The sequence below is a fragment of the Corapipo altera genome, unplaced genomic scaffold, assembly GCF_003945725.1.
Source record: "Corapipo altera isolate COAL_440 unplaced genomic scaffold, ASM394572v1 113, whole genome shotgun sequence".
In the NCBI taxonomy this organism is placed as follows: Eukaryota; Metazoa; Chordata; class Aves; order Passeriformes; family Pipridae; genus Corapipo; species Corapipo altera.
In genome coordinates this window covers 7,114,138-7,135,058 of record NW_020884895.1, presented here as the reverse complement: position 1 = coordinate 7,135,058, position 20,921 = coordinate 7,114,138, and the positions used below count along the sequence as shown (strand labels likewise).

Below are 20,921 nucleotides of genomic sequence, written 5' to 3'. Positions count from 1 at the left end.
TAAAGTCTGTCACTTAAATCTCCCAGCACAGACTCTTGTTCTGCCCAGTCCTACCCTTAAGAGACTGAAGACCTATGTCTTGGGTGGTCTAAGGCCTCCTCAGAAAGCTTTCCAGGGAGGTCATGCTTATGATTACTACATGACAAGATACAGACAAGAGAGTAAGAGCCTCTGCTGAACGTGTGTTGTACTGAAAATATTGTGCCCTGGAGAAAAATCTATCATTGAAATATGTACCAATAACTCAAGACCCTTCAGTCAGCCTTGAAATGTGGGCCTGCTGAAGTTTAATACCAGACAACTTGCATCAAAAGGAGAATGTCTTTTAATAACACAGTTTCTTTGCAATGTCGTTTCTCCTTATCTCAAGCCCAGACTTCAAAGTCTGGCAACCACCTCCTGCAGTTGCAGGCTGCTGCTCCTCTTCCCTAAAGCAAGCTACTGTGAAGCTTTAATTCTGCAGAGCTTAGGAGCTTTGCAGGACTGCAAACAAATGGCAAGGGACTGGCTTTGGGAAAACCAAGAGTTTTTAGTTGGATCATCAAAATTGGACCGCATTTAAATGCAGGGACTGTGGAGGGACTTTTATTTTTTATTTTTATTTTTTTTCTAGAATGAAATGCTTAAAATTTGCATCTACCTGAACTCCCTCCTTCCACCATCATGAAGCCTGACAGCCTCGAGGAAGAATAATCATGCAGTGCTATCTGATTGCAGGTTATTGATGTACTATCAGATTATTAATGACTGGCATCACTGCCCTCCTTTCACAAAGGGAAAAACAAAGCATAGCAGGCACACAGTGTTATTCAGAGACAGGGAGCAAAGTTGTGGATGGAAGCAGGAAAGAAAACCTTTTCTCTCCCTTCCCTCAGCTGTAACTAGATTCGGCCTGTTTTGCCGCAGGTGGCTTCTGATGTTAGATAACTTAAAGTAGCACGATCTGAATAATTGCAACCATTTTCCCAGACTGATTTGGGGAGGTTTGGGGGAAAAGAAGAGGTTTTAAAAATATGCCCACAGATGAGTCATGCTGGTTCTATAAAAGTCATCCTTGCAGGTGATCAGCACCTCCTCTGACAAAGCACTGAAGGAGGATTTAAAAACTACTTCAGGTCCACACATCGGAAAAATGACTTCCAGAGCAAATTGCAGTGCAAAGCTCTGCCCCTGCCCTTCCCTCCCTTGCTCCCTTCTTCTAAAGGCCAAAATAAGTGCTAGAAATAAAATTGACCAGTTTGGCACCCTCCCAAGAGACTTTCTGTAGGTAGGGAAGGGTGGCCAGCTCAGGCATCACTTGATTCATCACTTGGGACTGTTCCTCCACTCTCTGCAAGCAACCAAGGAGGCTCGTGTAATGGAACCTCTCCATCACACTTGGACATGGTCTGTGCTTGTCCTGTTTCCCCAACAAAAGCAAGTGGATTAGAGGAGAGTCACAGAAAAAAACCCTTATCCTATAATCCCTATACCTTGAGGCTTGTCAGCATATAGGTTTGTGCTGGTAATGCTTTGAGCAATATGGCATCCAGCAACTTTAAGGTGATGTTGCTGACAATCTTTAGAGAGGGTTAAAAAAAAAGACTTTCTTGCCACACTCTCACTAGCACTACTAGAAAAAATAAATATGCAGTCATAACATATGTGAAGGGGGACAGCAGATAACAAAACTTGAATGCAATTTTCTCATTTGGAAATGGCTTTCCCATAATCCCCTCTATTAGATATTACCTGACTTTCATGGATTGCTTCTAAAGTTTCGGTGAAGAGGTTGAGGAAAGCACGCAGCATGTCAACTTATGGTTTGTTTACAGACTAGGCAAATCTAGAGTTTTCAAATATATAACCTTGAGGGACTAAAACCTGCAGAGGTGGTCTCTGATCCTCCAGGCAGCCAGGCACATGGTAAATTTTAAGTGTGTGAATACAGAAACTCAGCCAAGTGCTTGCATAAAATCTCAGCACCTGCTGAAGTGTTTGATGGATGGCAGCCTTGCCACCATATTTTCAGAAGTATTCTGATGCCAAAAATGCAAATAAGCACCCTACTGAGATTTTCAAAAGCAATTTGGCCTAGATTCCCGACGAGATGGAGCCATTGCATATCTGAATACTCAGCCCTTCAGAGTGAGATTTCCATTCATCTAATCAGGGTTTTGAATGCTCTTAAGTGCCTGAAATTCCAAGAATTGGCATCAATTTTCAAAACCACTTCCAGTATTTTTAGCAGACCTTTGTTCTGGCAGTTCCATATGGTGGCACCCTGATGCTGCCATTTCCATGCACTTCAGGTAGGTGATTCTAGGTCCAAGCGTATATTGAAGAGAGTGAAAGGAAAGTTTGGAATGAGAGTGAAAGGGAAGTTTGAAATGACATTTATTGTTCAATAAATGGTGTCCTGTTTTTAAATTGAACTCCTCTTCACAAAGAATCTTGATCATTCGGTTTGATCTTGATCTTGGTTTTGCAGAAGTTTTCACTGGGCAAGCATCAAGTGTTACCAAAATGACTATGACAGTGGTTCTTTTATCAAGTCTAGGAATTTAGTAACAGCTCTGATCTTGCTTTCTAAACCTCTTACAGGAATAATAGTGGAAAAAACCTCAGTTTTCTTTAACTCTAGAAACATACAAATAATCCTGATACAGTTAATTTTACCCCCTTTAATATAATACCTAAGACAATGATAAAATAGTATGAAATAAAAGACTGTGTGCTGGAGACCAATGGCAGGAATGGAGCTGTAGTCTGGGAGTTCCAGAAATGAGAGCAACTGGAAAAGAAAGAGCTGAGCCAATGAACTGGTATTTCCATTAGCTGAAGGAGAGAATCGGGCACTGCACAGGGAAAAGGAGCTCTGGTCAGCAGTTCTCTGAGTATTGCAGATAGCTCCAATCAGCTGTGTTTGGAGAGGTTAATTTAAACCCAAGCATCATGGAGCAGAGAATCCAGCACGGTAGGAGATACCTCTTTTGAGAGAAGTGTGCTTTGATTAGTCTATTAATGAAAATGCCAAGAGCTTATTATTCTTCTCAATAAACATAATGCAGGGCTAAATTCCAAAGAGAGCAAACAACTGAAAAGGGAAGGAGAGATAAAAGACAATGATAGCAGAAGGACCATTGTGTATAAATAGGTACAAATAAGACTGGGGTGGCAATTAAGCTTCTGATAATTCAGGTTGAAGGTCTGCAGTGTGTTTCACCCAGAAAAGACAGAAAGTCTAACTAGTTCTAAGATGAATTTTACACAATTTATGAATAAGATATTTGGTGACCCAAAGGTGTGTAATAGCAGGTGATTTGACTTGAGGAGCCAGGAGAGTCCTTCCAGACTCATCTTCTGAACTTCTGTTGACCCATCTCTAAGAGCATGGGACAATTTTCTTACAAACCAGGACAACTTTCTTACAAACTATTTTTATCACTTGAGGAGTCAGTTTCTGAGGACCTGACCTAGTATTAGTAGGAGATATCAGCAAGAAAGAAGATTTCTCTGCTCTCTGATATGTGAAATTGTAAGTCTGACCCAATCTAGTCAGAGTGGTGTGAAAGCAAGGAACAAAACAGAGCTCAGTCTCTGCCTGATCTCCTGTGTCTGAAAGCCAGCTAGCTGTGTCCCCAGGTAGAGCTGTGTGCATTTAAAAAGGGAGAAGCAATCAGTTAATGAGAAAGAGAGCTCTTATCAACATGAAATAGTCTCACAACATTTGAGATGCAGCAAATGGTTTTTTCCCTGCTATTCTTGAAATCCACCCAAACCCTTGTTGTGTGAGCACTAAGAAATGAGTACGTTGAGTCATCAGCTAAGGAAGCAGGTAACAATCCTCTCTCATCATGCTGTGTCTGTTGGGCGCTTCTCCAGTGATTAAGAAAGCAAAGGCTAAAAAGAAAACAATTCTTTCTCTGCTTGACTCTTCTGAAAAATATGAGAGCAGGCCATGTAGCTATGGGAAACAAATTGGACATCTGAGACAACACACACTCTACGGACACAGCAATGCTGTTTGAGTTTAGAGTAGGTTGGAAGTAAATAAATAACCAAACCCAGGTTTTCTTATGAAGGGATTAGAGGGGGTTGAACATTGTCAGAGGTGGTGTTTCAGTGACAATGAGAAATGCAGAAAGAGGAAGTAAATAACTGCTGCTGGCAGGAGAAAAAAATTCCACAGGGAGCTGATCCACATGATGAGGATTACATGAACTACAGCAGAATTCAAGGGGCTACTAAGCTGCAGTTAAAAAAATAATAAAGTGACTGGGCAATCAGATGAAGATGAAATCAGCTCAGGTAGGCACAGTGAAGGTTAAGCAAATAGCAAACTTAAACAGAGACTCCAGTGGAAAAGAATTAGTTGCAAAGAAATCAACAAATGCAGTTTTATGGAGTCACAGTTGTATCCTGGTTAGAAATGCAGTAACTTATTCAGATAATAAACGACTAAATTATGATGCTATTACTTTCTGGGTGGGTCTCACCCCTGTTGTCTGGTATGCCAAAAATGAGCAATTGATGGACTATCTCTTGAGGAATTAATTCATAATGGGCAGTCTTGCCTGAGGCAGGGGTCCTCCCAAGTGGGACCATTCCCTAGAAAACTTTTTGCTGTACAAATTCCCTTTAAACTAAAAGCAAAAAGGATGTTTATTCCAGCGGCATCTTTGAAGACCTCCCTGCTGGGAGGGAAATAAGGTCCTGATGCCCAAGGATCAGCCCTGTGACATTCTCCTTCCTCTGACCTTGGGATGAAAGAGCCCCCACACAAAGCAGATCAGTCAGTTCTGGAGGGAGCTTACCTGCTATTTCTAAATACCCAGCACTAACAACCAGAGCAAAGCTGGGACAGGCTTTCACTGCAAAAAGGAGCTGGAGAGCATGTGAGAGGAGTGAATCATTTGTCCTTTCATGTATTGAGAATTTCGGCACGATACCCCCACCTTTTGCTTTTCTCTACACGCAAGAAAGGAGTCATCCCTTCTGCCACTTCTATTTATAAATAAAGCTAAATTGCTGAGTGCTAAAGAAAAAGAAAAGCAAAGAGGTTGGTCAGCCTGGATTTTAAGCAGAATGTATCATATCCAATATGCATGGCATGTTTAGCTCTCAGCTTAAAGAGCACCACTTTGCAAAAGCCTGGAATGCCCCCAATAGTTCTTCTTTTCTATTGTGGAGTCTTTGCCACTATTTTTCAGCTCAAAAATGTGAATGAAGTTATGTCTTGCAAGCAGCTCTGTAGTGTATTGCAGTAACAAGCGGAAAAAATCCATCATAATGTTTCTTGAATGCCCTTGGTATCCTTCAGAATGTCTGTGTACTGAAATCCATGTGAAATAAACACTTTCCCTCCACTTAAAAAATAGACAACAAAACAGTGAGATCTGTAAATAGAAGCATCATGCTGTGAATCATATGGTAGGGTTTGTTCACCTTTATGATATGAGCAGTATAATAAGCTCCTCTGGCCACTGTTTCTCCTCTTAAGTAGCATCATGTGCCATCAGCATGGGATTATAGCAGCAGAAAGGCAAACTTGGTGTATACAAAACAGCAGAAATTACCCCAGTGAATAACTCGGACAGAATAACCACTTGTCAGTGCTGGCAATCTTGGCTGGGATATGAGTAGTTGAAGGTCTGGCCAATAGCTACTTTTTTAGGGCAAATAAAATAACCCTTGTGCCATGGTATGTATTTCTGGGTAGAGGAGGTTTATGGCATTTCCCACCAGCCACAGATGATGCTGCACAGGGACCAGACTGTGACATTCTTTCTCAAATGCTTCTTGCTTTATGATACACAAATGTCCCCTTGATTTAAATGGGACTGACTGTTCTTTATGAAGAAGGGGGGGCAAGAGAAAATTCTCTGATTTTTTAACATGAAACTTCACCTCTTGCTGACAGTGGTGTGCATATAAAACACATAACTAACTCCAGTTGTGTGGCTGCAACGCTGAGGTGACAGAATTGACTTAAGTACTGAGTGTTGACGTGGCTTAATAAGCTCTACTTTAGCAGTGTGATGTTTGTGTCAAAAAAATCTGATCAGGACAAGAATTTGGATTGTACATTTGCATCTTCAAATGAAAAAGAGGACAGAAAGGAATGTTGGTTCTATTAAAAAACAGATATTTTTTTATCTTTCTAAAGTCTGTTGTATAGCTCAAGTCTGTAGCTGAAGTTTTTAATTTAGTTTGTGTGTGACAGAAATAAGATGGGTCGTATTTCTAGCTTATAGAAAACTTCATAATACTTTCAAGGAAGCAAAATTTGCCAAATCTGTCAGGCCCATAAAGAGATGTTCATCCTCAGTAGCAGAGCAGCTCTGGCTCTGTGCCTGCCTGTATTATCAGGTGTAATTGGCATTGTCATTTGCTCTTTGGGTCAGAGGTTCTGTCTTGCTTGGATCTTGTAATCCTATGAAAACTAAAAGGAAAGTGAATGATAATGAATATGGAATTAGTAGTTGTTATAACTCAGTGGTAACTCCTTCCACCTGGGGGCTTCCCTCCTCTCCATTAAAGCTCCCACACTGACCCCCAGGGCTGGTTATAAATCTGTAGGACCGTGGTTCAGCCATGTTATCCCATTCTTGGTGTTGCTGAAGATGGCACTGGGATGGCCCTGGCCTGAGCCACAGGGATGCTGTGCCGACCTCCTTGAAACAAAAGGCAAGTTTGCTGCTGCCTATATAACTGTGATAGAGGAATCTCACCTCTAAAAGCTCTGTGTTATACCCAAAGAGAGAATTGTGGACTCAATTTTTTTTTATTTGCAGTTTTACTGGGGCTTTTGCAAAAACTAGGGATTTATTCTGCGTCCAGTACCCAACCCACTGCCTGTTTGCACCTGTAGCTTCTTGTAGTGCATTGAAGTGCAATGCCCACAGCAGGAACAGATATTTCACTTTCTCAAAGATACCACTTCTATTAGCCTACTCATCAATAACTTGGGCTTTTGGTCATCCAAAGCCAACAGCACAAGGCCTCAGGAAAGAACTGGAGAGAAGCAGCTGTGTTTCCTCGAGGATATCTGAACTCAGCCTGCTTCTGCTGCCTCCCAGCAATGCAGACACTTCGAGAGCACCCATTTTGGAAAAGTACTAAGCACCTTTACCTCCCACTAAACATGTGAGTGCAGGCATTTACTGTTGTTTCAGCAGCTGCTCTCTGAGACTAAAGGAGATAGAGCTTCCCCAAATATCCAGCTAATGTTTCTTCCTTGCTAGGGGTTGCTAAGTAGCAGTTTTTGTCAACCTCCTATCTAAGAATATAAATCCTGTGATTTGCTAGGACACCCCTGACGAGAAAATGGTTCTGATTCCTTCAACGTGCAGAAAACTCGAAACCGGTTATTGCTGGGGAAAAAGCATTAACATTAGCATTCACAATCTGGGGAGGAGAGGCTTCTTCCTCCTATTTTCAGAGGAATAATTTAAGAATTGCATTAAAACAGTCTAGTCTACATGCAAATTTGATTTTTGACCTTTTGTGCTAATCAACATCCATGGTGCTAAGAAGCTGTGTACGTTATTGCGGAAAGTATGGAGTAGAATTAACTACTATACCTTTAATATGGTTGTAGCAGATTTGAAGGCTATTTCACATACCTCAATACATAGGGTTCAGGACCTGAACCACTAGAAATGCTTCAGGTAGCAATTATTAACTCTTAATGGAGACCCTGGTGGTAGGTGTAGTATGCCGTGGGTATTAAACATATTAACAGTAGTTTTGGTGGTTATGTGAAGAAAGGATATAATATAACAGGCCATAAGGACTTGAGAAAATCGCATGTGAAGTCATCTTAAATAAACTGGGCACACTTAAATAATTAGGACTACTTCTTAAAGGTATATAAACCCCATTTGAGCTCAGCTCCTAATGGAATTCATGGAATACAATTTCTGGACACAGGAAGAGCACGTGCAGCATGAAGTACCCACCAAAAAGCACAGGTCACACACACACACACAGAGGCTTCTGCCACCACACCCACCACACACCAGAAAGGAACCTTATACTTATTCTGGTGCTTCTTATAAAATCCATTACTGGTATGATCTTTTTCTCACTGCTTTCCCCCAGTCTTTTTGTTTCTTCATCCATGGTAGGACTGAAAGGTGCTTTCTGGTCTAGGAAATGAAATCACAAAACCATAGACTGTATTTATTCCATAGAGAATCTATCAGGCTGAAGGTAAACTGGAGGAGGAGTGAAGGGGATAGGGAGAGCTGTCTGGGCAGTCAGGGCTGCCAGCACAGAGAAATAGTCCCCAAGAAACCCCTCAACTCTCCTCATCCATCAAGGATCATGGAGAACACCACTGAGCTATTCAAGCCATTAAGCAAGCTGGTGTACCTGAAAAGATTGGCTGTTTTCTAGTTAAAGACCTTTCCAAGTTTTTTCCAATATATTTGTTTCTGAAATCTAGAGTAAGTAAGTACTGCTGGGTAGGTGGAGATGCAGCCATGTCTGCCACATGTAAATTCCGTGATGACCTGGAAGGGAACTGAAAATAATTTCCACTACCTCATTTTTTTCAGTTGTAAGAGAGGTTACTTTTTTTCAAGGGGGGAAAAAAAAGGAAGTCTAAAAAGGAGTGAAATGGATTCTAGAAAGCTTGACAGAAAAAAGGCGACGAAACCAACCCATCCAGCTCTAACAGGGTTTTGAAATTTCAGACTTTGCAACCTTTTGCATCTACAGCTTCAATTTTGCTGATGCAAAAGATAAAGCATGTTCTTCCCATCTATGCACTTTTCAGTGCTGATCATCCAAAGCATTAATAACTCAACCCTTCAGAACATAACATCCGGATCTTTTAACTGCAAAAGAAGCTGTTTTGTTGTTCCCTGAATTTGTGAGGTTTAATTTCCTACAGATTTGTGCTTTTGCCATCACCACCACCATAATCCCAAGTTTCCTGCCTGTCCTTTCTGATCCCCCCAGCTGGCATGTGACAGCCTGTGCTGTGGCATGTCCAGAGTTTGTGACTGCTGCTGTCAAAACCCCTTGTGTGTCAGCTGAGTGGGTCTTGCCCTGACCTCGGGAAGGACAGATGTTCAGAGCACTTGTACAAGCCACCTTTGTGTAGGGAACTGGACCAGTTCTATCCTCCTTCCCCTTCCCCTGCAGAAAATAAACCTAGATTGAATGTCAGTGTCACTTTTCACAAAGGAGTGCTCTGTTTGCAGGGAGCTCTGCTTTTAAGATGCCAGGCTGTGTGGTCACAGTGACAAATGGACAACCCCACTCGGTGCTCTCTGGACTTACCCCCATATAAATCAAAGCAAGTGGACCTGATATTTCCCTTGCAGCATATTCTGCTTCTGATGGATTCCCAATTTTGTGACAAACTGCATTGTACACTTGGATCACGATGTGTATCTGCTCCTTTTCCCTGGCAATAAGAAAACTTTGAAATCAATTCAGTCCTTACACTCCAGCAGAACTTGGACTAAAATTGGACAGATATTTATTACAGGATAGGAAGATTATTTAAAATAACATGTTCTTGAGATGCCTGGTATTTCACACCCACTGTTAAAATGGGACTTACCTCTTATTTTTAATTTCACCTCTGTGAGATACAGACCTGCAGTTTGGATACTCGGTGCCACACTGGACTTGGAGCTAAATCTATTGCTTTTGTTGTCTTCTTTGGGTGGGCACTGTGATTTTAGGTCAGATCTGAATAGTTAAGTTGAGGAACCTCTATTGTCTCAGCTGACTTCACCTAAGGCTGTTTTGAATTATCTCAGCACCAAGTGTAGGAAAAGGAGCCATGTCTGCTCTGTCTGAGAGGGTTTCCAGGACAGCCCTGATACAGATATTGTTTTTTCTTTGCCTTCTATACCATTTTATTCCTAGAAACTTCAGGGATTCCAAAACCTACTCTCAGAAAAATTTGTATAAAATTGAAGCAATTATTTTAACTGATAGATTAAAACATATTTTAAGGCAGAACTGTTCAATCTGTTTTATAATTGACTATATATTTATAAAATTCTATAGGATCTGAATCTTTTACCCTTCCTTTTTTCCCTTCTTTCTTTTTCCTTATTGGGAGGCATAAGAAAATGACTGATGACATTTTCGGACTCATTCAGTGATTTATGAACAAAAAATCACTGAGTTTGCTTGTGTGCTTCTGAAAGTCTCACCCTTGCTGTAAATTGAGGGAGTTTTATTTTATGCTTCTTTTAATGCCAGTACTTTTGTCCCAGAATATTTTCCTCAGTCACATCAGCAAGTAAAAGGAAGACAGGGATTTTACAATTTTCATAATAAATAAGTCCTCATTTTCTCTCTTTGAACAACCCCAAAGCTCTTGCCAGAAATCCAATACATGGGTGCTCTGCAACTTGCAAAACACCATCTAGGTTTATACTGGTTTTCTAAAGCAAAACCGACACGAATAAAGCAAGTTTACTTGTGCTACCTCTTTGCACAGTTTTGTGGCAAACGCTTGGTTTCCTAATTCCTATTTGTGTTTTAGAAGTAGATTTTATTTTCGTCTCCAGAGACGCAGTGTGTCTCCTTTTGGAAACCCGATTTATCCATTGAGTGCTGGGCTCAGCGGGGTCAGAGCTGTCCGACCTGGGTGCAACTCTTGCAGGGAGCAGGCAGCCTCTCAGCCTTTTGGATGGCTGTGTTGGCAGTGACAGTGGGAGGTGAGCTACACAGCCAGTTTGTGTGACAAAAATAGAGGCTTTCCAGAATTTGACGTGGGAAATGTACTTTTCCCTTTATGTTTCTCAAACACCAATTCAAAGCCAAGCATTATCAGGGTCAACTATGTTCCAAATCACCGGGTTAATGACAGGAAGAAATGCCTTTTATCCTCCTGGCTCTCTTTTGCCAAAATGTCATGTCCATTCCGCTTGAAACAAGCCCATGGTCACCAGAATTTAGGCATGTGTTTGCGCCAGGAGATAGTATTTGAGTTCACTGTGCTGGGAGATGATAACAGACCCTGATAAAGCCCTTTTTCACTCTGGATCCTACTTGTGGTCAAAAGGCTAAAGGAAACATGGCTCTATTCCCATCCATGCAGATGAGATGCTCTCAAAGGTGGTGGTCAGCCCAGTAGAGCTCATAAAAGGCAAAGGTAATTTTGAAAAGGGAGGGCCCTGCTGCAGGTGTGACCATCAGTGGTCATGCAAATCCGTGGAGGTGGGAATGAGCTTGAGCATCCCTGTAACCACAGTACACTTGCAAACCTACCTCTGAACAAAAGATTAATTGCAATAATGAAATCCAACAACGGAAATATGGCACTTCATGGATAAAAATAATATTTATGGGGATTTGCAGTATAAAGTCTGTACTTTGCCTGAGTGCTCATTCCATTACCTAAATCACAGACAATCACAGAGGAGATCTCAGAAGACAGTTTTCGCCCCCGGAAGTGTAGAAATGTCTGGACCTCAAGCTTCAGAGTCTCTCAACCTCTTTTTTAAGTCAGACATGCACACAAAAAACACACAGTGCTTAAGAGGATGTGAAATCTGCTGTTACCTGTAAATACGTGCTGCATGTAATCAGGGTGCTTTTTAGCAAAGGTTTTGTCTGCCTCCTTTATTTTGGCACTCTCATCTCCTTTCACAAATGGTTTTTACATAGCCAAAAAAGATATTTCTCTCTTGAAAGCTTCTTGAGTTATAGCCTAAAAAAAGGCAAAGAAATTATACATTGCATATTAGGAAATGGCTAGTTAAAAAAAATAAAATACCCCTCCCTACTTTCTCTGATGATATTTTCCCTTTAATAATTGCACAGTCATGCAAAGATAACATATTTTGATCTTGAATATTAATTAGAGGGGAATTTAAATTAGTTCCAGAAAACACTGCCTTTCTATACTCAGAAAATCAATTTGATGGAGAAAGAACATTTGTAAACAGTTTTCAGTGCAGTGAGCCTATGTCCTCAATGAGGAGAAAAGTATTAGCTAAATTATCTTTTAGATAAAAAGAAAAAGTGATTCCATGCTCTCTGAAGGTCACAGCTTTCATTTGAGGGTTTTATTCAGTCCTTGGGAGTTGGTTAAACAATGCTAAGCATTCACATTACCCCTTGGGTTGGCATGAATCAGACACTGTGCCTGTACGGAATATTAGTCTTAAAATATTGCATTTAAGCACCGTTTGCATTAAGAGTAAAATTCACTCCTGTGCAGAGGGCAACATGAAGCTTATGAACCTTTTCATCCCTTAAAAATGACTTAAATGATGCATTGTGCTGGTGTGATGTGAAGAGGTGGATTTCACACTCAGTGGACCCCAATGAACTGGTGCTGGAGCTGCCAGGAGGAGCTGCCAGACTGGGAATAGCCTTACTCAGCCCTATTATCCATCAGGGCAAGGGAGGCTGAGCTGCAGCTCCTCCTGGGCTGGGCTTTGGCTTAAGACCCTGTTCAGTGCTGCTGTGGCTGCATCTGTTGATAACAACAATTTTGTCTTCCTGAGATGGGCATTGCTTTCTGAAAACTGGGGGAACTGCAAGGCTTTGTTAATGTGCCTTGGCAGAAGCATAAACCTGGTTAATAGTGACAGGGATAACACAAAGTTAATAGAGATAGTCAGAAAAGCATGACGTGAAAAGATATATGCATTTTTACAGGGTATATGAATCTCCCAGATCCCCTCATCCACTGAAGTGATTCACAGAAGGTATCACTAGGGGTCCAGCTTGTTGTTTTATTAACAAACCCTCATATTTGTTCTCCAGTCTATCCTCCACCTATGTAAAATTATCCAAGACACAGTGTGCCTCCGTGAGTCACTGATTTAGCTGATGACTGTTCCCACCAAGCCAGAATGGAAGGCCGAGAGTGCCAATTAGTTAGGTATCTGTGTCTTTCTCTCAAATGGATTTAGACAACAGAACTTCTGATATGGTCTTATGCCAGTTTATTTCCATCCTGTTTATTGGTATGGGTTGTGCAGAAATACCATAGAAATGCTATAATTGTTTGGAGTAGATTTTGGGATAGGCTGCCACACGTGCACCCTGAGTGCTCTTACACTGAATACTCTGCCTGGATCTCGAGGGTATCACTGGGGATCTGTTTATATTTTAGAAGTCTATATTTAGTCAGCCTGTTATCCTGTATTTATTGGAATGGAAGCAGTCTGGAGTGGCCAGTTTAGCCCTGGAGAATTAACAAGCCTCAAATGTGTGTAATAGTATCATGACCACCTGGGGCAATAATAACATTCCGCCCAGGTGAGGAGAAGTTCCAGCTTTCCCTGGGCACAACCATGTTATCCATGGACACAATGGTGTTATCCATGGTTAATGCCACAGATCTGGAGGCATCAGACCAGAATATAGCAAGTGTGTCCTCCTGCAAAGAGCTTTGGGGACACACAAATGGATCTGTGTCCATTCCTTCCTGAGGGAATATTTACCAGTCTGCACTGATTCACAGGGAAGTGATATTAGGTTTTCTTATTTCTATGGACTTTAATTATCTTGTTGTTCAGGGTCCTTAGAGGATCAGCAGTAAAACAATGCCACCAATCTGACTTTCCAAGGTACAATTTTTAAAAGGCAGAGGCTTACTTGTTCAAGTTTTGCTGAATTTCACATGTAAATATAGGCACAGAATCAGGCCAGCCTTATTTTGTGTGAGATGTTGGGTATTCTGCTTATTTTCTATATCTTGGCAGCCCTTTCCTAATCTGGATTGATAGGAACATGTGAATGTGTTTTTGGGGTGTATCCATACACTTAAGACTTAAAATAAGCGTAATGAGGAAGATGAAAAAGTGAGTGGCTGGATCAGACAAGCTCTGTATTCTGCTTGCAAAGTCCACTTTTGGGTTTATCATCCTCAAGAACAGCTCAAAATCACACCTATGGTATCTTTGCATTGCCATGTTCCCATGGCTACTGTACACAGAAAATAGTGACCAGCTCTGCAGGCTATAATGATAAAATGTCAGCCAGTGGGGAAAAGAAGAGATTCAATTTCTGGTCCATACTGTTCTTGAAGGTATTCTTATCATTACCCAAGAGCATTTATTTTCCCCAGGCTAGTGACCCTGGACATAGCCACTATTTGTTTTACTATCCTCTTGGATTTTTATGGGGTAAAGTCTTTAAAGATATGAAACTTCAGCCCATAAAAACTTTTGAGGAGAAAACTTTTTATGATGAAATCCCAAAGGATTTTTCTCTTCAAGCCTTTATGCAGTGAAGTCCATCACTGTGGATGAATATCTGGCAACATATCCAGGAAACAGGGATGCCTACAGAACATTTCCTGTGCTGTACACTGTGCAGTTACTCAAGATACAGTCACAGTGTGGAGAGGATTGGAAGGGCTCAATGGACTTTCAGGGAAGTCCTTGCAAAAGTGGGTAGGACAACTGTTTTTTCCCATTTTCATGTGTTTTGATGTCCTTGCATTGGAAGGCTCCTTTCTAGAAGATCCTGTCAGATACACCAGGGAGGATATTGCTGTTCTGCCCTTGGAGTGGAAGAAGTGCCAGGCTCTCTCATGAGTGTGGGGGCAGCTGCTAAACTGATAAAATGATAAAGAAAGAAGATTTGGGGGTTTATTTTTTTGTGGATCTTGCAAGTGGTCTCTGCAGTGGTATCTGGTCTCATGGTGCTACACTCCAGCCCTTTGTTCAAACAGAGTTAGAAAATGTGAAGTCCTTGGGGTAACCTTAAAATGGAAGAAAGAGCTCCTCTAGCACTGTATTATAATGTAAGGACTATGACATGAGGCTACTGATTTTGGTGATTTACCTTGGTAGTGGACAGAATCCAGCTTCAGAAATTATGCAAAAACTTGTTTAAGAAGAGGCTGCAGAGTAATCTGGTGATAGGAAAGATTTCTTTTTGTAGTTATGGAACTGACTCATGCTCTGCAATGTCAGGAGGTTTATATCCCTGTTTTGGAAGTGTGGGGAATCAGAGAAAGTCTGCAGAGAAACCATCTGGAGACAAAGTGTCTCAAGGAGTATTTATATTGTCAGCACTTCTATTAAAATACAAATTAATTCCTTCACAAAGCACAAGCTTGAGGGATGCCTCAAATACAGGTTTGAGGGATTGCTATCACGACAAAAAAAAAAAGCCAAAACCCCTTCATCAACCACAAACTTTACTTTGAAAAAGGTTTTAAATATATATTTGACTCTATCCCACCTCATACTCTTCTCTGAGCATCTTGACTGTGCCATATCCAAGATTTTACTCCCTATGAGGGTGGTGAGGCCCTGGCACAGGTTGCCCAGAGAAGCTGTGACTGCCCCATCCCTGAAGTGTTCAAGGTCAGGTTGAATGGGGTTTGGAGCAACCTTGGAGAGTGGAAGGGGTCCCTGCCCATGGCAGGGGGGTTGGAACAAGGCGATCTTTAATGTCCATTTTAACCCAAACCAGTCTGTAATTCTGTGAGTCAACACTCAATAAAATTCTTTTAAGAACTCATAAAATGAATAGGTAGATGCACAAGAAACAAACCTTTCCCATGCCAACTTTTGATGGTAAATGATGTAACTACTTCAATATTTTTAAGAAGCTCTTGAAATATGCCTGCTTAGAGAGACATAGGCGAGGAAATATGGCACTGTAGTGAAAAAGTCATCATAACAGTGACAGTAGCTTTCCCTGCCACAGTCCCTAACCTTAATCCTCTTTAACTACAGAAAGGTTTAATTTGGGAAATCCAATTATCTTGACATCTAGAATTAGCCAAAAATTTAGATATCTTCCTAGTGCCTTATCTCACAGCTGCAGTGCACACTCAGCCCCTGTCTCATTTACAGTACAGCAGGAACTGATGCTTTTATTGATGATTTTTATTAATGCAATGGTATCAGTCAGGGTAAAGCCATTAGCCTCTTCTATGAACTGCTTCCACTCCTAGGCTGGTAGTTAGAATTACGGGTGCACTGCAGCGCAACCTATGTGCTTTTCTCTATATCTTTCCAACCATAAAGAAGTCTCTGGCAGCCCTGCCACTAAGTCTGTGGCTGTTGTGATATGAATATCTTCTCACCAGCATGATCTTCTTACATAATTTTTTTTTTTTTTTTGTTCTGTGGGAAAAATAAGTAGACAGAATGCTAGAGCACATCCTTTTCTCAATATATTTATGGTATGAATAAATCATGCATTATACAATAAATGAGAACTTTCTGCTTATCTGCCATATAGTGCCTCCCCATTAATGTAGGTCACATCAAATATCAGCTTATTTAGGGTCTTAAGTTATTAACGTATTTAAGTCTCTGCGAGTTATTTTGTATGCAGTGTATTTTGAAAGCGGATTTGCAGAGCTCCACAGCGATAGAACCATGTCTTCCCAAAAGCAGAGGCACTGCAGATGTGTTACCTTAGGCTTCAAGACCTGTTTGATACTCTATTAAGTCTCTTTTTATGCTTGGAAGAAAAGAAATCCATGTTTTATATCCTTTCAAAGAGATCACTATTCATTAAAGAAAAATCCTGGAATACGTAGCATATGGAAAGGCTGGAGGCTGCTCTGGAAACTCCCCGTCTGTGATGCCTCTGTGAACATGCCAATTATCCTCTACATTAATCCAGTGTCCAAACCCATAGTTTTTAACCAGTTTTGTTAACACTGACACTTTTTTAAAGACGAGAGAATTTTTGTGGTGAGGAATACCCTGATTCCAGGGAGGCAATTCACTGTGGCTGCTCTGAGCAGCAGCTGCTTTTGCAGTGCTTGGAGAAGCCTTTTGCCATCCCAGGTCCCCAGCACATGTTGGGACAGCTCTGCAGGGCTCCTGTTAGGTCAGGAACGGGTCACAGTTTAGCAGGTTTTTTTGTGAAAGGGGATTATAAACCGTGCTCAGCTGAACAGCTTTGGTAGCCTGGGCTCAGAGAGGTGTCTGAACTCAGACAGGCAGAGCTAAAGCTTGAGGATCACTTGGTGCTTTATGTGGATGTAATCACATCCCACTGACCAACATCTGGATGCTGCATCCATCAGGTGGTTCAGGCAAGTGCTTCAGAGACAGGGCATGAGCCTGGCAAGGAAATACTCCCGGGAGAAAGATGGGATACTTGCTGTAAGGGGTTTTAAGGGTTTTTAACCTGAAGAAAAAAAAAAGAAAAAGAAAAAAAAAAGTAGAAACTAACTGAAAGAGGTGTCAGTCCTTCCTAGCACTGAGCTAAACATCTTTTGGGAACTTGACTTGAATGTGAGGAGATGAATCAGACAGGCTGATATGGTGACTGATGTGGTTAGCCTGTCAAATGGACAGCACTGCTCAGAGGGTCAGCGAGAAATCATGCCTGAGTCATTGCAACAGCAAACCACTTTATGTGGCTGAATGGCTGCTAATTTAGTAGAAGACAAGTTGACTGTATATAGAGATGTTTCTGAAAAGTGACTCCATCTATTTTTGCATGGTATGCTCTGTGGTTCTACAAGAGCAGATGTGCAGATGAAAAGCCACATCATCAGTAATGATCCCGGGAACAGCACACACTCCTGCCTGTAGCTTCATTTCCCTGAAGAAAGGAGAAGGTATGCAAGAAAAAAGGAAGAGGATAATGGATGTGAAAGTTCTTAAGGACCTTAGAACTCGAGGAAACAATAAGGGCCTGAAAACAGCACCAAATGGCTGCGTTTCTGCACTGGTTTCTCAGCTTTCTTTTGTAAATCTTAAAACTCTGCTTTGAAACGAGTAAAACCCAGAATGAATTGAAAATTCTGCTTGTGAAATATGCACATTACTTTCGAGCTGCCCTGTAGGATTTTCAAATGGTCTGGAGCTTTGCTGACCAGGTTGTTCCTGTTGAGCATCTTTGAGACATGATTTATGGGCCCCTGTTAACAGTTACAACCCTAATTGGGTTGGTGTTTTGTTTCATATTGGGATTTCAACAGCCACCAACTACAGCAAGGTATGTTTTTGCCTATTACATTCATCTAGTACTAAATAAATCCATCTTTCCTCAAATTAGGGACAATTAGTACATCTGTTTTAATAATTGTGACATTTAAACTAATACCTTCTCTTAGCATTTTGATTCTATTAGTACTTATTCTACCTTGAATGATTTGGTACTGGAAGAATAGAAGTAGGTAGAAAATACGTAGAGGTTGATGTTATTAAAGAAGAAAGAATGCAAGAAAAATATTAAATTCCTTCGATTTGTACATGTAGAATTGTTTCTAGAATGGAAATATCAGCAGTAACAACAGCAACGAAAAGCTCCCAAATCAGTATCAACAAGATAGAAACTCTCTGCTATGTTATTTTATTTGCTTTCTCAATCCAGTTTTCAATTACTCCATATTTTTACTACTGTACCTGGGAGCAGAATGATGCTGATTTTCTGCATCAGTTATGTCTTACAAATAGTGTATTCCAAAGCCAGACTGCTCTGAGCCTCTGAAATGGCATACACAGGAAGAGGCCCATTCTGCCCTGACAAAATATTATTAATTCTAATTTTAGCAAGTTGCTTCAGTCATGATGCAATGAGAACATAGGAAACCCATGAACTGGTCAGAAGCTGCACTGAGATCATCTGGGTACCAGTGCACTGTCTTAAGAACAAACTGATCTTCCTACTTAGGGGCCAAAATCATTTTGTTCTTCTGAAATGCAGGATGAGGAGAATCGTTACTTCCCAATTTGCCATCAGAAAATTAAAAGCTCAGTGTTTCAAGGCAAGTGTTGTCCTTCAAAATGGCCATAGGCACAAAAGAAGGACAATTACCTATTGGTGTTTATGAAGAGGTATAAGAGAAATGTTATCTCTTTTCTGGCATGAGAAAATGCAAAACTAATTCTTAACGCAGCAACAAGCTGCAGAGACCTCTGAGACAATATAGACTCAGGCATTCTAGACACTTATTTCTGCCAGTACACCTACCAGTCATTGACCTCAAACGGATTTTCCCCCAGATTTGATTAAAGGTGGGACTTTATTGCAGCGAAGTGTGGCGCAGCATGATCTGCTAAAATAGCTTCGAGAATTAATGAGAAATACGTTTTCTCAGTGATATGATGGCCAGGCTGCCCTGAGAGGCTGCCTGTCAGCTCCTATCAGTCATTGCATTAGGAGGATTGCAAAACATCCCTGTCGTTGCCAGCTTGGAAACCTCATGCTCCATAGCAGGGCACAGGTCAAGCGTGAGCACACAGGGCTGCTGACAGGCCTGGGCACCAGCTGGGACTGCACGGGAGGGTTTGGCTACCAAGAGCTTTTTCCCTTAACTTCCTTGCCTTGGATTTTCACCCTGCAAGGTGTGAGATAAAGCTGAGCTCTAAAGGAGCTGACAGCGCTCACCACTGCGCTGTAGGTGTTCAGCCACCTCGCAGGGCTGGGTTATTGTTTGCTTTATTGTGGGATGTGCAGGTTGCTCTGTGCTTGGAACAGCCCAGATTTTTTTGAAATGGAAGCACCTGATGTTCATAACAGCAACCAAAGTGCAAAACAAAGGTCTGAATACACAGACCTGCAGGTGCTACTGGAAGCTTTCTCTGTGGCGTTGAGTTTAGCTGACAGAAATATCCTCAGAAACACAAATTTAATTTTCAATCTGCTAAGAGCAGCTCTGTGATGGCTGCAATCTTGGCCAAAACACTGGAGTTGAACTGGAACTAAAGCTAAAAGCCTGGTTTACTCCAATGCAAATTAAAGGTCTCCATTTGAGCTGTAGCAAATACATGTTGGCTGCGTTCATGAATTAAAGCTTTTAGTACAGATGGCAATGGAAGCATGCAGATATGAACCTACAAGCTTTGAAATGCTTTCCTGGGGTTCTGTTAGTTTCTGCAACATATGCATAGCTGGTGCAATGGCATTTAGTGTGAGATTTTGGCTGGATGGGATTGACTTTGGATGTATAAGTGCATGTTGGATGCTGGAGCTCAACCTCTAGTATAAAATAGGGCACACGGTTTTCAAAATGAAATAATAAAAGGAATTGTATTTGTAGTGTGCTAATGAGTTGAGACTGAGATATTTATAAATTAGGTAATAAAGGCACAACACTAAGATGGCAGTGCCAGATATTGGTGAAATCAGGCTGTGACTTTCAAGGTATTTGCAAAGTTCCTGTTTGACAGTGTTGGGAATTTTTGACATTGTCATATGGGTGTGATATATTTTTACTCACAAAATGAAACATCCAGCTTATATTGCACAGTTTTTAGCCAGTGGAAACAGTTTGCAAAGGTGTGAGTAAAACTGGACAGTTTGGAGAGGAATTCTTTCTGTGGGATGAAATATCACAAGCTTACTCTTTATTTTGCTATTACCAGCTGAGAAATGGCATTGCTGACAATAAACGCTAGGGAGCTTACCTGATTATAGTAATAAGTAAGTTTAAACTTTGTCTTGCTGCTACCACTCTGAAGATATTTACCATACTACATTTAATTTTTCCATTATTATTTATTGTGATGAACTCTATTTAATTCACCTATTTTCAATCTAACAGCCAATACACAAATCATCCAGTGCATATCTGTAGTGGACTATGAAAAAAAGCCCATTTATTTGATGATGTGTTAGCTTGGAATGTATATTTTCAATCCACAGAATAAAATATTTGAACAGAGAAAAAGGCCCAACTTACTGAATAATATTATCCATTGCAAATTACTTTTCCACTGCTCATCTGCATTATACTTCTGTCTCAGAGTAGAATGGAAGATGGATATTAATATTCAAAACCAACACAGGGCATTAGATATTACATATCACTGTACAGAAGATCCAGAAATAGATGATTTACTTTAAAGGGGACAATCAGAGAAAGCTAATCAAAAACCTAATCAAAAAGAATATTTAAAGTTGCCTTGATCATGATCCATAGATACATATACACGGAGAAGATAACAAGTACTAAAGGTTCTTTAAGCTTTTAGAAATTAATGTGTAATATAAATTGCTGGAAGTTTGGATTGGATGAG

At 40.9% G+C, this 20,921-nt stretch overlaps 1 protein-coding gene across 1 annotated transcript in view; it reads right to left on the bottom strand.

Moving 5' to 3' along the window:
- SPATA16 (spermatogenesis associated 16) overlaps positions 1-20,921 on the bottom strand; it is a 68,099-nt gene that overhangs the window by 6,385 nt on the left and 40,793 nt on the right. Inside the window, 4 exon segments of the mRNA XM_027647658.1 lie at positions 1,235-1,376; positions 2,263-2,269; positions 8,004-8,132; positions 8,359-8,498. Coding sequence (XP_027503459.1) covers positions 1,235-1,376; positions 2,263-2,269; positions 8,004-8,132; positions 8,359-8,498 — 418 coding nt within the window.